The 15,410-nt window shown below is 50.4% G+C and overlaps 1 protein-coding gene across 4 annotated transcripts in view; it reads left to right on the top strand.

Moving 5' to 3' along the window:
* Positions 1-15,410, top strand: part of TOM1L2 (target of myb1 like 2 membrane trafficking protein) — a 127,352-nt gene that overhangs the window by 74,073 nt on the left and 37,869 nt on the right. For all 4 annotated transcript variants that reach the window (XM_004042152.5, XM_019027115.4, XM_019027116.4 and 1 more), the window contains exons 4-6: positions 3,052-3,201; positions 11,948-12,082; positions 13,849-14,007. In XM_004042152.5, coding sequence (XP_004042200.1) covers positions 3,052-3,201; positions 11,948-12,082; positions 13,849-14,007 — 444 coding nt within the window. The remainder of the gene's footprint in view (positions 1-3,051; positions 3,202-11,947; positions 12,083-13,848; positions 14,008-15,410) is intronic.

Below are 15,410 nucleotides of genomic sequence, written 5' to 3'. Positions count from 1 at the left end.
TTTCAGTCCTCCTGTTTCCCTGTGGCCCTCTCCGGACTTCATATCTGTACCCACTAAAATTGTTAATATTTACCCAAAATAAGTTAGTAAGAAGCCCTGAGGGGCTCTCTGCTTGTGTCTTCGTTTGTGGACTTAAACATCACTTCTGATTGCTTAGACGCCCCGTTTACTTTCTCCATGGCTTTTGGCTTCATTCCGGAAAATTACCACTGTATGTTTCATGCCTTTCAACCCATAGGGACAAAACTGCCAGGGTCCTGTTTGGCAGGGTGGCCTAAAGCGGCTCTTGCCAGCCCAGGGAGGACCTCCTAGATCTCCTGCTCAGATAGGCTTTGGGGCTGCTCTGTGGCACATGCATCTCTGTCCAGGGCACTTCCAAGACCAGGCTGGGACACACTGACCTTGAGGACTGCTGTGCAGGAGAAACTAAGCATGTATTCCCTAATGGCGGGCAGTGGTTCCTGCCACTGTTGCTCTGAGAGTGGAGTGGAGCCCCAGGCTGCTCTACTCCTCAGAACTATGCCTGTTTTTCCAATTCTCTTCCCCACTCATAATTGCAGCCTCACCTTTCCCACCTGCTTCTCACAAAATAAAGCATACTTCTTGCCATCTGCCTTGACCCCAACATCCCACTGCCTGATTTGGGAGGAAGGTTTTAGAGAATCCTAGAGAGAAGGGTGCCTGTAAGGCCCTTGAGAACAGAAAGAACCCCTCTGGTTCATCTCAGTGCCCCCATGGATCACTACAAGAGAGTGAATGCCAATTACCTCACGGTTACCAGAATCAGGCACAAGCAGAGACTCAGAAAGGAAAATGCCTCCTTGGCTTAGTAAAACCTGTGGTCACTCAGAGGCCCTGAGGGTGCTAACCTCCAGAATCTTCCTTGGCAAGCCCAGAGGAACCCGGGGCCTCCTAAGGTGCAGCCAGCAGCAAGGCAAGGAATGATTCTGGCTGGCTGCGGAGCTGCCTGGCATGGGGAGTCCCAGCTTTGGCCTCCTAGGTTAAGTTACATGGTACCTCTGATCCTCAGCTTCCTCATCTCTAAAATGGGATGATTCCCATCTTACAGGGTTATTTCAAGGACCAAAGGGGGGAACAATAAATCTAACACATGTTGCCTGTCATCTGAGGCACTCTTAGCTGATGTGGCTGCTTGGAGGAGAGCTGTGAGGGAGGGATGGCCCTGTGGCCTCAAGGTGGGCGAGGAGACTGGGGCTCCAGAGAAGGCTAATCACAGCTCCTGTGCTCCTTCTGGCACTGACTGACAATTTATACCTAGATCAATGTCTTCACCTTTCTAAACCTCTTAACTCTAAAACATGGGATATTAAGGTCCACTTAAGGAGAAGTAATTAGTTGTGAGAATTGGATAAAACTCCATATGTTATGGAAGGATCTCTCATAGTGCCTGGCATATAGTTGCATTCAGTCAGTGTTCCAGTTATGGACCTTTCTTTAAGGCTGTGTTTTGTCCAGGTAAAGCCCACTTGCTTGGACCTAGCCCTGTGGGATGGCTGCAGAAGTTAACCAGTGGTTGGATTAGTTTGGGCAAATGAGAATAACTGAGGTAGTCAGAAATGTTCCCTGTTGCTGGTGACATCGTTTTGAGGAGGCATTCCCCAGTTAGTAGACTGTGGCACTGGGGGCTGTTGGCATGGGAAGGGCCAGGCAATCCTATGGGTTGGTTTACAGAGTGCTGGGAAGTTCAGAGCACTCCCAGTTGGCACCTCCAAATTCCAAGAGGCTACATACCTGTCCTATGGGAGGATAAGAGGCCATCCCCTTCGTCGTGTGTACAGCAGCCTTCTGAACAGTAATCACGTAATCATGGTCATCAGTTATTGGGCACCTCCCCTATGCAGGATACTTTGCTATGTGCATTATTTTATGCATGTATGTATGTATGTGTGTATGTATGTATGTATGTTTTTGAGACAGAGTTTTGTTCTGTTGCCTGAGCTGGAGTGCAATGGCGCGATCTTAGCTCATTGCAACCTCCACCTCCCAGGTTCAAGCGATTCTCCTGCCTCAGCCTCCCAAGTAGCTGGGATTACAGGCATGTGCCACCAAGCCTGGCTAGTTTTTGTATTTGTAGTAGAGGCAGGGCTTCGCCGTGTTGGCTAGGCTGGTCTTGAATTCCTGACCTCAGGTGATCCGCCTGCCTCGGCCTCCCAAAGTGCTGGGATTACAGGCATGAGCCACTATGCCCGGCCTATGCTTTAAACGTATTCTTGCTAATCTTTCCAACAATCTTGCAAGGGAGAGCTCATCATCTCTGCTTTACAGATGAGGATGCTGAGGCTCAGAAAGATCTGTCCTGGGCCATTCAGGGAGAAAGTGGTGGAGCTGAGGTTCAAGCTCTCACTGACCATCTGGCCAGAACCAGTATGCTGGGCTTTTGTGAGCAGCTAAAGCCTGTGTCACTCGTTTTCCCAGACAAGGGAGGAGCAGGCAGGGTCTGAATTGAACATGGACATTAAAGTCACCTGGCAGCTGAGATCCACAAACCATTTGTCAAGAGTGGAAAATCCTTTGTCATTGCCAATTTTGGTTGCAGAAGCAGGGTTGAGTGGGGGATGTGTGTGTGCATTTGCTTTCTCACATATAAGGGCCAGTAACTCACTAAGCAATTCAAGCTGTCATAGCAGCCTCCTCTTGTGACAGAGCCCATGTCCCATTGGCTAATGCCTCATACCCAGAGGCCCAGAGAGAGGAGTTAAAATGCTAATTTTCAGGGACCGCTCAGTCATTTTGATCCCATTAAAACACTAGCATCCTTCTCATGCAAAACTGGTGCCTCAATTACCAACTAATTGCCTGATTATTGTGCAGGGACAGGAGACTTCAGTCAGTAAGGGGCTGCTGTCATCCCTGGAGAATGGAGTGTGGGAATGCGTGTGCCATGCAGGTTTGGCTCTGGAGGAGACGTGTCAGAAAGCTGATCTAGGAGCAAGACAGAGGGGATGGTGGAAACTCAGCTGCGCTCCTCAGTTCCCAGTGTCTTCGCCAGCTCCCACTGGGGTGACCCTTTTCGTTCCCTCCCCACATCAGGTGCTGGAGACATGTGTGAAGAACTGTGGCCACCGCTTCCACATCCTTGTGGCCAACCGAGATTTCATCGACAGTGTTCTGGTCAAAATTATATCTCCCAAGAACAACCCTCCCACCATTGTACAGGACAAAGTGCTTGCTCTGATCCAGGTAGGTTGGACCCCTTGCCCAATTTGTTGGAACAGAGTAAGATGAAGTCTCTTATTGATGAGTCCTCATGCTCTCCCACCATTTGGAGGAAAAAAAAATGGAGACTTCTACATTTAAAATATTTGGTGCAAAATACTTCAAAAAAAATTCTCATCCCACTGGAATGAAATTCTAATTGATGGCTCTCCAGCCAGTTAACAGAGCCTTCCTGAAGCTTTCTGGGTGCCATCCCTCTGCTGCTCACAAAGGCAGGTAGGGTGGCCTCAACAGGCCTCTGAGAAAACGTGGAGTAGGAAGAACCATGTTAGAGCTACGTGCGGGTTTGGTGAGGTCACAGGGCAGGGGCCAACTCTGGGTCAGGCGGAGCAAGATAAGGGGCTGGGGATGGTGTTAAGGGATGTTTCACTGAGGAGATGACATTTCTATTGGACCCTGAAGAATGATGGGGAGTTTGGTGGAAAAGTATGGAGAGACTTCATAGGCAGGGAGAATAGCATGTGCAAAGGCCCAGACGCATCAAAGAGAGCAGTTGGCATATTTGGGTTGTATTTGTTATCACTCACTGTGTTACAAATTACCTCAAAACATACCTTCAAACGGAAAATGTTCATTATCTCTTAGTTTCTGTGGGCCAGGAATTCAGGAGCAGCTGGCTGGGCAATTCTGGCTTGGAGTCTCTCTTGAGGTTGCATTGTCTGAAGGCTCGACTATAGCTGGAAGGCTCCACTTCCACCATGGTGCACCCACATGGCTGTTGGCAGGAAGCCTCAGTTCCTTGATGACTATTGGCAAGAGACCTGAGTTTATCACCATGTGGACATCAAGATTAGGTCTTGATGACCTAGCCTTGGAAGTCACATACCATCTTTTCTGTTATATTCTATTTGTTAGAAGGGAGTCAGCAGGCCTAGCCTCAAGAGCAAGGGAAATAAACTCCATCTCTTGAAGAAAGGAGGATCAAATAATTTGTGGACATGTTGTAGAGACCACTATGTGGGGAAGGGGGTGTAATGAAGAATGGGGGCAGGGCTTGGGGTGGGGGAGCAGGCAGGAGATGGGACCAGAAGGATGCCCAGAGGCCAGTGGCCATGCATGCTGAGGAGGCATGCTTGGTCCTGTAGGCAGTGGGAAGCCATCGAAGGGCTCTGAGCTGGGATGTATGCAGACCTGGGTTTTAGAGCACGTGGTGACACAGAAGGCACATAAGTCAACAGGCACATCCAGCCTGGGTGATTAGTGCTGTGGCAGAGGCAAGACAAGTGCCTGCAGGAGCCAAGAGGAGAGACAAACCCAGGGCTGGGCGTGGGGCTCCAGCAAGGGCAAAGGGAGGCAGCCAGGCAGAGGCAGCGGAGAATGCAGGAAGTGGAGTGCCGGGGCAGGCCGGGCTCTCAGATGGGTCAGGTGTGCAGCTGGAGAGGAGCCTCTGTCCATTCCCTGTGCTCACTTCCCTCTGCTTGAAAGGTCTTTCCCCAGCTTTCAGAGCAGTGACTCCTCCTCCTCATTCACAGGTGCCTCAGAGGCCTCCAGCTGGTTTTAAGCACACACACTCTCTGTCTCACATCATCCTTTTTTGTGGTCTTCAGGACTGGCTTTGCTAACATTTCTTTTGTCTGCCTCATTCTTCGTTCCCTAAGAACCCAGGGACATGCTGTCCCCAGGGTCTAGAGCAGTGTAATGTGTAGAGCGGGTGTTCAGTATTTCTTTATAATGAATGAGTGAATGTAGTTAATTCTGAGGAACTCTGGGAGGCCTTCCCATGTTTACCCTAGGGTTGTCCTTCGTCCCTGTTCTGCCCACCCAACATCCTTCTGTCTCTCTGTCTCCCTCTGACACACACACACACACACACACATGTGCATGCACTTTACCTTCCTCATACACCCCACTCTACCACAGCCCTTCCTTCTGGGGCTGCACTCCCCTACCTCAATTCCCCCAGGAATTCATGTTAGGAAAACAAATGGTGGCTTCTTCTCACAAAGCATGTCCTGTGGTAGAGCTTTCTGACCCCGAGGCCTGTCTGCAGGGTGGCGGGCCCAGCAGGGTGGCTAGCCTACCGCATGGCAAGCACAGTTATCACAAGGGGTGTGAACTGCACTGTCCCTGCTGACTGTGTGGGGACCATGGCTGAGGGCAGACACAGCCTTCTTCACTGGCTGTGGCCCACACCTCTACCCTGAGGATGCCTGTCCCTGCACACCCTGCTCTCACCTCCAAGCTTTCCTATCAGGATCACCCCTCCACACTTTCCAGCTCCTCCCAGCTTTTACCCAGTCCTGCTGCTAACCTCAGACAGGTGTACTAATTTATTGTGGGCATGTACCACCTTATCTGTAAAATGGAACTTGGGGTTCTTGCCTGTCTGCTCTCAATCCTGAGCCCATGAGATCAGCCCATGGTGTGAAGTGGCCAGCACCATGTTCTGAGGCCTCCCCCTGCTGGTCTGGCAGTAGCAGTGTGTGCTGGCCATGGGGACCTGAGCAGAACAGGGCCTTGAGATGCCTCGCAAGCTTCTTCTGGCTGGACACAGTTTCCTGGTCCAGCTGTGAAAAGCATGGGCTTCAGATAAGGGTGCTACTCCTAGATGGGGGTTGATAACCCAGCTGGAGAGTGTTCTTCCTCTCCAGATTTGCAGTGTTCCTGAAGAGCTCTCACCTTTGGTAACGGCTGCCCAGCAGAGGACAGCAGGCAGCATTCAGCTGTGGGTGGCTTGGCTTCTGTAACAGGGTGAACCAATAGAATAAACAGGATCCCTAGCCCTTTCTTTTTTTTAAGCTTTTAATTGAATTATAATATATATACAGGAAATCACACATAAAAGTGTATACAACTTGATAAATTTTCACAAACTGAACATGTAACCAGCCCCTGCATCTGGAAACAGAATATGACCACACCCAAAACCTCCCACCTTCCGGATGACCACTTGCCTGAGCTCTCACAGCATAGATGAGTCTTCTCTGTTCCTGAACTTCATCCAGAGTGCTCTGTTGCCTCTGCTGTGTTTGTGGGTGTCACACGCATTGTTGCCTGTGATTCTAGGTCTTTCGTTGCCATTGCTGTGCCAAGTCCTGTTGTGTGAACACACTACAGTTTATTTACCCCTCCCACTGTTGATGGGGACTTGGTGTTTGCAGTTTGGGGGTACTGTGAAAAATGCTGCTATGAGCATCTAGCACTTGACTTTTCTTGAGCATATATATATTCCTTTTTAATGGGAATATATTAAGTTGAATATGTGAAAGTGCCATCTTTGTTGGTCAAAAATGGCCAAATATTAGCAATTTCATATGTATCCACCTCGTACCAGGGTGTGAGGTTGCTGTGTGGTGGGGAATGGGCTCCACTGGGCTCTTGGGTGTTCTCGGCCACCAGCACCCAAGAGTGTTAGTTGCTTCGCATCCTCACCCACACACCCTGTTTTCAATCTTCTTCATTAGAGCATGGAGTAGCATTGCATTGGGTCAACTTTTTTTAGCCCGTTTGAGAAAGAAAGTACTTTTATTTGCATGTCGAATGTACTTTAGAAAACTTAAGACTCCCCCAGAGACTCTGACAATTCCCCCAGGAGAGAAAGTGCTGCTCCCACCATGAGACAAGAATGGGGTTGGAGATGACAGGTCACTGGCTGCCTTGCCAGCCTGTGAGTTGGTAGCAGCTCTCATATCAATGCAGCTAGGCTGAGAGGAGGTTCAGCTAAGTGTGGGGTGCCAGAGCGGTAACAGACTCCTCTGCACCATCGTGGTATCAGGATGCTTCTTGGTGCTCTTCAGAGAAGTGGGACAGGGTCAGTCCTGGCCCTACCTTCGGGGAGCCTGCAGTTTAACTGGAGAAACAAAGGTTTGCAGATGACAGAGGGTGAGGGCCCAGCCAGGAAGGACTTAAACTGGCTTTTGACTGTTTGTGGCTTGGGGGTGGAGTGGGGTACAGCCTTAACCTTTCCATTATGGAAAAGTAGATCGAATGTGTTAGCACTTGAAAAGCTTTCAAGGTAAAGGGGCCACACAGATGTGCCTCCCTAACACCTCCTGCAGCCAGATTGAGGGGATGGGGGAGGTTGGGCTCCACACTAGCTTTTCCAAAGTCCCCCTGTGCCTATAGGGAAGTGGGTGATAGAGCTCATCCGTGCATATCTGCCTGCCCCCAGCCCACCTTCTGATTCCCTTTCAGAGTGCCATTCGCAGGCATGGTCAGCCTACCCAGTGGCACCTTTGCCATCGGTAGCACCCTGGCCAACTGCAAAGAGAATCCAGCTGATATCAGCCTACCCCTCCTTTCCCCACTGCACTCCTTCCTTTCCCGTATGGGGGCTTTCTGTCTTCTGGCTGCCCTCCAGCCATCCGTAGCCACCCCATCCCCCTCAACCTGCCAAAAGACAGACCCAGCAGTGTGGTTCTGGGCCTTTTTACCAACAGGTGCGAGAGCTCAGTCGGCTTACCCGCACCACAGGATCTGCCTTTCTGGATGGAGCCAGTCTCCCTGGGAGGATGGGAGGAAAGACACATTGAGAGTGATGCAGCCTGGTTGGTAGCTTGCTGACACTCACTTCTACCCCCAGGGGCACCAAAGACTTCCCTTCCGGCAGCTTTCAGCTTCACCCCTATGTTTTCACCTCATGCCTTGGCTGGTGTTTTGGCTTGTGTCCCTTTTTGTTTGCTTACATTAAGTCCCATTTGTTGAGAAGACAAAAAGGATGCTCCCACTCTATGCCATCCCTGAGCCTTTCCCTTGAAATTGTTTTCAGGAGCAGAAATGGAGTCATCCTGGCAGAGTCACCTCAGTGTAGTCATGCCTCTCCAGCCCCCCTCCCCATGCCCCAGCAATAGTCTAACCATATGCACTTTCCACTGAAGAAAGTGAACTGATTGGGGTGGGGATGGGAGGGACAGGAGAAGCTGGAGGTGTGTGTTCTTTGAAGACGTCAGAGCCTGGTAGCTGGGCTCTGGCCAGATTCTGTGTGGACAGCAGCTCCCTGGGGACCCTGTCACTGGGAATAGGAAGTCTGGTCTGGGGGCATAAGCAGGAGCTGACAGAAGCTCCCTTCTATCCAAAGGCATCCCAGAGCCCATAGTTTAAATCAGCAATGGTTTATTGGTCTGAAATTTGATGATTCAAAGCTTTGTCAAAACTTTCAGGGATACAGAAATGAATAGGTTATGGTTTATGTTTGTTTCTGGTTTTATTCTGGGGTTTTGTATACGGTCCAAAGGAATGAAGGAGATCTGAATTGATCTCTTTCCTTTTTTCTCCTCATTAGACCTTCCTCTGGGTCTTCCAAGCCCCTAATCTTGTAGCCACAGGCAGGAAAAGAAGGCTTCCAGTGAACTGACCACTTAGCCATTAACCAGCTAGCTCCTGTGACAGGCCCTCAGAGTGTGCTCACACCGCTGCATCACTTTGCTTTCTGAAAAGGCAGCTTTAAGGGGGACAGCCTGCCCCACCCTCTCTGCTGCTCCCAGGCTTCAGGTTAAGCACTCCAAGAGTGGCCAGACCTCCTGAGGCTTGCCACATCTCCTCTAGGGAGTATTCTCAGCTGGGTCAGCCTTCCAGCACCCCTCCTTTGTCACTGTCACTTCAGTCTGTTGACAGCCTAAGTGGCCATCTTTCCTCTGTTCTCTGAAGTAGGAAAATAAAGATGCTTAGTAACTGTGAGAACTGAATTCAGTTTAACCTGATAAATGTTGACTGACTGCCTTCTCTGGACAAGGGTGAGAGACTTGCTGTCTGCCTTCAAAAGGTGTCTGGGCTGGGCGCAGTTGGCTCATGTCTGTAATCCCAGTACTTTGGGAAGCCAAGGTGGGTGAATCCCTTGAGTCCAGGAGTTCAAGACCAGCCTAGGCCACATGATGAAACCCCATTTCTACAAAAAATACAAAAATTAGCCAGGCATGGTGGCACATGCTTGTAGTCCCAGCTACTCTGGAGGCTAAAGTGGGAGGATTGCTTGAGCCCGGAGGCAGAGGTTGCAGTGAGCTGAGATGGCACCACCATTGTACTCCAGCCTGGGGGACAGCTCTGACCCATGCCCAATTATTGAGGCATGTCCCAAGAAGATGCTAGGGACACATGGCATCTCTGGATGTCCCCCATCTGTACGTTTTCACATACGAATGGGAGACACCCAGAGATGAGAGACACCCAGAGCTGCATTTATTCAGAGGTGCCCCTGCACCCCGTTTTTTCCTCCATTGGCATGAGAATCCTATTCAATTGAGATTGCCATCATGAATATCTGCTCTGTTAGCAGCCATCTCATACAGTCTGCACAGAGGTCCCAGATAAGGGTTGGAATTGTGGCAGGTGGGAAGCGGGTACATTAGCCAAGACTACTTGATCGCAAATAACAGATGCCAACTCCAGCTTGCCTAGGCAAAGAGAAGAGTTTGTCATGACAGGGCAGAGTCTCCCAGAAGTCCAGGTCACCCCGCCCTGGGAAGGGACAGAAAAGATCAGGAAGGCCTTCCAAATCCTCTCCTGTACGCCTGCACCTCTGAGCACTCTAGCTGCTCCTTCTGGAGAACATAGGCTGTCTCTGCTTCCAGTCCTGTGCTGGCACATGGCCCTGGAGTTACAGAGGACAGTTCTGCCTACCCAGTGAGAACATCCCAGCTCCTAGTGCTGCTGAGTTCTGGAAGGAGGAGCATCTGATTGGCCCAACTTGGGTGTGCATTTCCCTCCCACTCCAGTCTGTCTCTGTGAACATGGAAGCAGAGTGCCTTAGAAAGTGGACCCGAAGAAGTATCCTCCAACTGGAGAGAAGAGCCATAGTTCTTTCATCTTTATTCCTATTATCTCAAATTTGGCTTGGGTAGAGAGCTAGATGAATTGAAAGGAATCCCTGGAGCTGTTGGTACTCCATGTACAAAGGCATGAAGTGGTGCCAGGAAGAACTGCCATGTGTTTTTTCCCCAGCCTCCGACAGTGGGCTGTGAAACTGGTTTTTAGACCCTAAAGTCAACACCCTAAACTAAAATGCTAGGGCATTTTGAGGTTGGCGTCACAGGACTTAGCTGGATTTTGAACCAGGTGGAGGCAGCCAGCGCAGCTGGTGGGGGCGGGGCCAGAGGCACTCCCTACGGGCAACCTACTCTCCTCCAGCTGGGCCTTCCAGACAGTGCTCTGTGAGGCACTTCTTTGGCCCTCCTCAGAATCCAGAAGGAGTGTTGGCCAAGAGGAGCTGTCCTGAGCCAGTAGTTTTAAATCCCTGAGCATGCAAATTAAATAAGTGCATCAGGGAAAGCCGGGCTGACAGTACTGTTCCTGGTGAGATGCGTCAGTCATAATTAAGGAGGCTTTTTGGAAACTGACCTTTTAACTTCAGATGGGTCTGTTGGTTAGAGATAGAGTTTCTGTGGCTGCCTCAGGATTGGTTGTACCACATTGCTGGAGTGAGGGAGACAGTTAAATTCTGTGACAATGACAGACTTGGCAATGGAGTCATGGGCACAAGAGGCTCTGCCTCCTCCTTTGGGTATGTATGGTGAATGGGACAGCATGGGAAGGGCCATTTCTGGGGAGCCCTTTGAGTATTCTGTTTTTGATACAGTCCAAGACTTCCAAAGAACAGAATTTTTTTTTTTTTTTTTTTTTTGAGACGGAGTCTCGCTCTGTCGCCCATGCTGGAGTGCAGTGGTGCCATCTCGGCTCACTGCAAGCTCTGCCTCCCGGATTCACACCATTCTCCTGCCTCAGCCTCCTGAGTAGCTGGGACTACAGGCACCCGCCACCACGCCCAGCTAATTTTTTTGTATTTTTAGTAGAGATGGGGTTTCACTGTGTTAGCCAGGATGGTCTTCATCTCCTGACCTCGTGATCCGTCCGCCTCGGCCTCTCAAAGTGCTGGGATTACAGGCATGAGCCACCGCACCCGGCCCAGAATTTTTTTTTAATTTTTAAGTTTCATGAGTCAACAGAAATGATAATCTACTTGAATTTTTGCTCCTTCCTCTCTGTGATATGTTTTCACTGAAGGGAATCTGGTGATTGTGCTTTTCTTGGGATTTTTCAATTTGGGCACACATGTGCTGACATTTTTGGCAGCGGACATCATGAAAGAAGCTTGGGTCTGGGAAAAGGACCCCTGGGGGTGAACTCCCCAGTCTGGCCTGGGTCTAGCTCCCAATGGGCTCTTCTTTCCTTGAACCACAGTCATCTCACCTACCGGCAGCAGCGCTAGACAGAGCTAGGCTAGACAAGCTCAGCATTAGTTGTCTCTGATCTGAGGAAACCTGTAGTTAGCCTTTACTTCATGTCACACATCAATTTCTCCTTTCCTTTCTGCTCAATTTGTTGCCAGTTCCCAACTCCACCAGTAGAAGCTTTCAGGGCAGAGGTGCTCCCGCACAGAGGGCAGGCACCCTGCTGAGCTGACAAGGCTCCAGCTTCCACTCCCTGCAGCTGAACAGCCCCAGCAATTGATTTCCTTGCCATTAGGGAAATGCCTGCTTTTTAGGATGCACCACCGTGCATAGGTGTTATTTCTCTGTCTCTTCTCCAAGGAAATACATGCTAAATTAAGTTTTGTGTTTTTGTTCACGCTCAGCAGCACCACTGAAAGCCAGGGTTTCACCAGCTGTGTCGTGGCAGCAGTTGCGGAAGGAGAGGAACAGAATAGGTTTAGCCAGTGCAATTTGCATGTGCAAGTAGGAGAGCATTGGTCTCGGGGAGAGGACATGGGCAACTTTGGATTTTCAGATACCATGGCAGCTCTGAGAAATGCTTCCTAACGGGCCTTCTATTATCCCAGGCGTGGGCTGATGCCTTTCGAAGCAGTCCTGATCTCACCGGCGTTGTGCACATATATGAGGAGCTGAAGAGGAAAGGGGTTGAATTTCCCATGGCAGACTTGGACGCTCTGTCTCCCATACACACGCCACAGCGGGTAAGCTTCCAGCTGGCACTTTCTAGAAAGACCTACTGCAGAACGGGTGAGCCAAGCTGCTGCAGCCACCCTTCTGCTGCTGCCTTTGAATTATTCAGCTTGTCATCATGCTTTCTTAAAGCTCGGGGGCATTCCTTTTTAATAACAAGGGGCATGCAGGAGTGAGACAGCTGGTTGACTGGTGATTAAGTGGCAGCAGTGTCTGTGGAAGAATATAATAAAGGGATCAGTTCAGGGTTTTCATGGAAATGGCTACTTGGGCGGGGCCATCCTGTGATGGTCATTAGCACCTGCTTTTCAGAGGCCCCTAGAATCTGGTGTGGGAATCCTGTTGTCCCTTAGAGCACCATAGCACCTCAGGGCTTGATGTCACTCTTGGGTCAAAAAGTAGCTTTCTGTTTTTTCAATTGTACCAAGTCAAACGGATCTAAAATTTATTTTGAGCTGTTAGTATTCAGCATCAATCCAGAATTGATTCTGGATTCAGTCCTTGATTCCATCAGCCTTGGGATCAAAGCCCTGGGAAGGTCCCTTTAGAGGCATCCCACCAAAGCTTTTGCAGTGCCAACAGTAACTCGAGCACTGTGGAGGGGGCAGCTTGGCACTTCAGGGTTAAAAGCATGTAGGTCATGCCTCATGGTTTCTCAAGGAAGCTAGTCCCTCTACTGGCTGGGAGTCAACTCCACTCCTAGCCTGGGGGAGAGCCAGGAAAGCGCCAGGGTCTGGGAGAGGCACCTCATCCCAGTACACTTCACCTTGCCTGCCCCCACTGCCCATCTCTGAGAAGGATAGCACACCTGTGCACGTCTCTCGTAGGAACACGACTTAATTTTAATGTGCAAGAGGTCATCTGAGATGCCCAAAGGGCAAGCATAAGGGATTGCCCTTTCTCTTTTTTTTGAGTCGGAGTCTTGCTGTGTCACCCAGGCTGGAGTGCAGTGGCACAATCTTGGCTCACTGCACGCTCCGCCTTTCGGGTTCATGCCATTCTCCTGCCTCAGCCTCCTGAGTGGGACTACAGGTGACCGCCACCATGCCTGGCTAATTTTTTTGTATTTTTAGTAGAGACAGGGTTTCATCGTGTTAGCCAGGATGGTCTCTATCTCCTGACCTTGTGATCCACCCGCCTCGGCCTCCCAAAGTGCTGAGATTACAGGCGTGAGCCACCGCACCTGGCCCAAGGGATTGCCCTTTCTGGAGGCTGTTTTCATCATGATCCCTCCAGACCATGCGCTATGCTTTGTGAAATCAACATAACCTGTTTCATTCTTCTAATAATGACAGAGAGCAGTGTTGTTGTTCCTATAATTACAAAAAACATTTGGTAAATTGCATAATTACTATTTATATTAGTCTACTTGTAAAGACCAAAAAAGTAATTCTTATGGTACCAAGTAAAGATCTGTGATTAGCAAAACTTAATAACCGCCCTCCCTCCACTTGGATCCCGAGGTGGTCTTAATAATAGGAACCATGACCAGAGGGCTCACAGAGCACTCTCGGTGCTGCCTTTTGGAGTTGCTTTCATTGTCTGCCACACATTCCTTGAGAGGTAAGTAGAGGGAGGAGCCATTGGCAGCCCCACTTCCCAGATGGAGAGCCTGGGCTCAGTGGGGTTCTGTGAACCTCACCCGGGCGGCAGTGGAGCAGGGCCTTGAGCCTTTTGTGGGCAGCCTTGGGGAAGTGCTGCATGGGGTAGGGTAGGTACCAGGTCCAGCTATGCAGGCAGCCCAGGTAAACAGAGGACTTTGTTGTTGCCATGCCAGAGTGTCCCTGAAGTGGATCCAGCCGCGACCATGCCCAGGTCCCAATCACAGCAGAGGACAAGTGCTGGTTCCTATTCCTCGCCGCCTCCTGCTCCCTACTCCGCACCGCAGGCCCCAGCTCTGAGTGTGACTGGCCCCATCACAGCCAATTCAGAACAGGTACTTGCATACTTCGGGGCCATAGGCAAGCCGGCTGACTATCCTTATTCATCTTTCTGGGAGACACTTACAAAGGCCTCCCAAGCCAGGTATTGTGCTGGGTGTTAGGGACACAGAGATGGAAGGGCTCAATCCCCAGGGGAGACAGATGCTGAGGAAGTCATGATGGAGTGTGGTCAGGCTGTGGTGGGGAGCAGAACCAAGGGCTCAGAGTCGTGAGCCCAGGGTTGAGTGGTGCCTGGGAGGTACCGGGGACCTGACATGCAGAGGGTCCTGACACAGGAGTTGGGCTTTGTCAGGTGAGACCGCATGCTCAGCAATGACATTGCAATGCAGAGATGCAGACTCTGCTCTCTCGGAGCAGCAGGTGGCTTGATTGGAGAGTGGGCGCATATGTAGGGCCCAGATCTGGGAGGAAACCATGGCAGAACGTGAGGCCAAAAGCATAGACGTGCAGCTGAGTTGTGACGGGCTTGTCTGTCATGCAGAGGCTTAGATCTATCCCATAAAAAAAGTCAGCCATCAGAGGGCTGTGACCTGATCAGGGAGGCCCTCCTGAAGCACAAGAAGCCTGCTTTTATCCCAAACAGTCCCCACCTTCCCGGGTTACTTCCTGATAAACTAATGCAGTTTTAACCCCACACTGGATTTTTTAGATGAATTGGGGAGTGCTCTTTAGAAGAATCCGTAGAACTTCAATTAGTTACAATTTGAGAATTGGTCAGACTTGGGGAAAAAAAAAACTCTCCAATGTTTATATTTACCAAATCCTTATTTACTATTTGCGACAATGTCATGACCGTGGAACCTCACTGAAGCAGAGGGCTCAAGCAATGTGTGTGTAGGGATAGCAATGTGTGTGTAGGGATGGCAGTGTTGTGTCGTGTTCCTCACACTTCCCTGCTAGCTCTGAGCAGGGAGTACGGTGAGAGCAGGAGGAGTGAACTTGAAGCCCCCAGGGCCTGGGTGTGAGCCCCCAGCTCTGCTGCTCACTCTAGGCTTCAGTCAGGACATTTAACCCCAGTCTCCCATCAGTAGAACAAGTGATTTGTTACCCCACCAGGCAGCTGTGGGCTTGACAGGCAGATGGAAGAGGTCCTCATTGTGGCTACCCAAGTGCTGTGGGAAAGAAGGTCTCTGGCTTTTGGCCCTGCTTCTATGGGCAGAACTGTGCCCTTCCTGCTCTGAGGGAAGGCAGAAAATGTTTGAAGTTGGACAGTTACTGAGCCCTTTCACAGACTCACAGTGTGGGAGGTACTTGGGAAGGCCCTCCTAGTAGCCAGAAGATGCTGGGTCTGGAGGGTCTGGGCATAGGTAGCACAGGAGCCCTGAGGCATGTTGCCCCTGGGGGAGCAGAATGCAAGCAGAGATAGGCAGGTCAGCACCCAGCCTGGCCAAGAGGA

The sequence above is a fragment of the Gorilla gorilla genome, chromosome 4 (assembly GCF_029281585.2).
Source record: "Gorilla gorilla gorilla isolate KB3781 chromosome 4, NHGRI_mGorGor1-v2.1_pri, whole genome shotgun sequence".
NCBI classification, from domain to species: domain Eukaryota; kingdom Metazoa; phylum Chordata; class Mammalia; order Primates; family Hominidae; genus Gorilla; species Gorilla gorilla.
The sequence above is the reverse complement of the archived record's forward strand: the minus strand, read 5'-3'. Positions and strand labels throughout refer to the sequence as shown.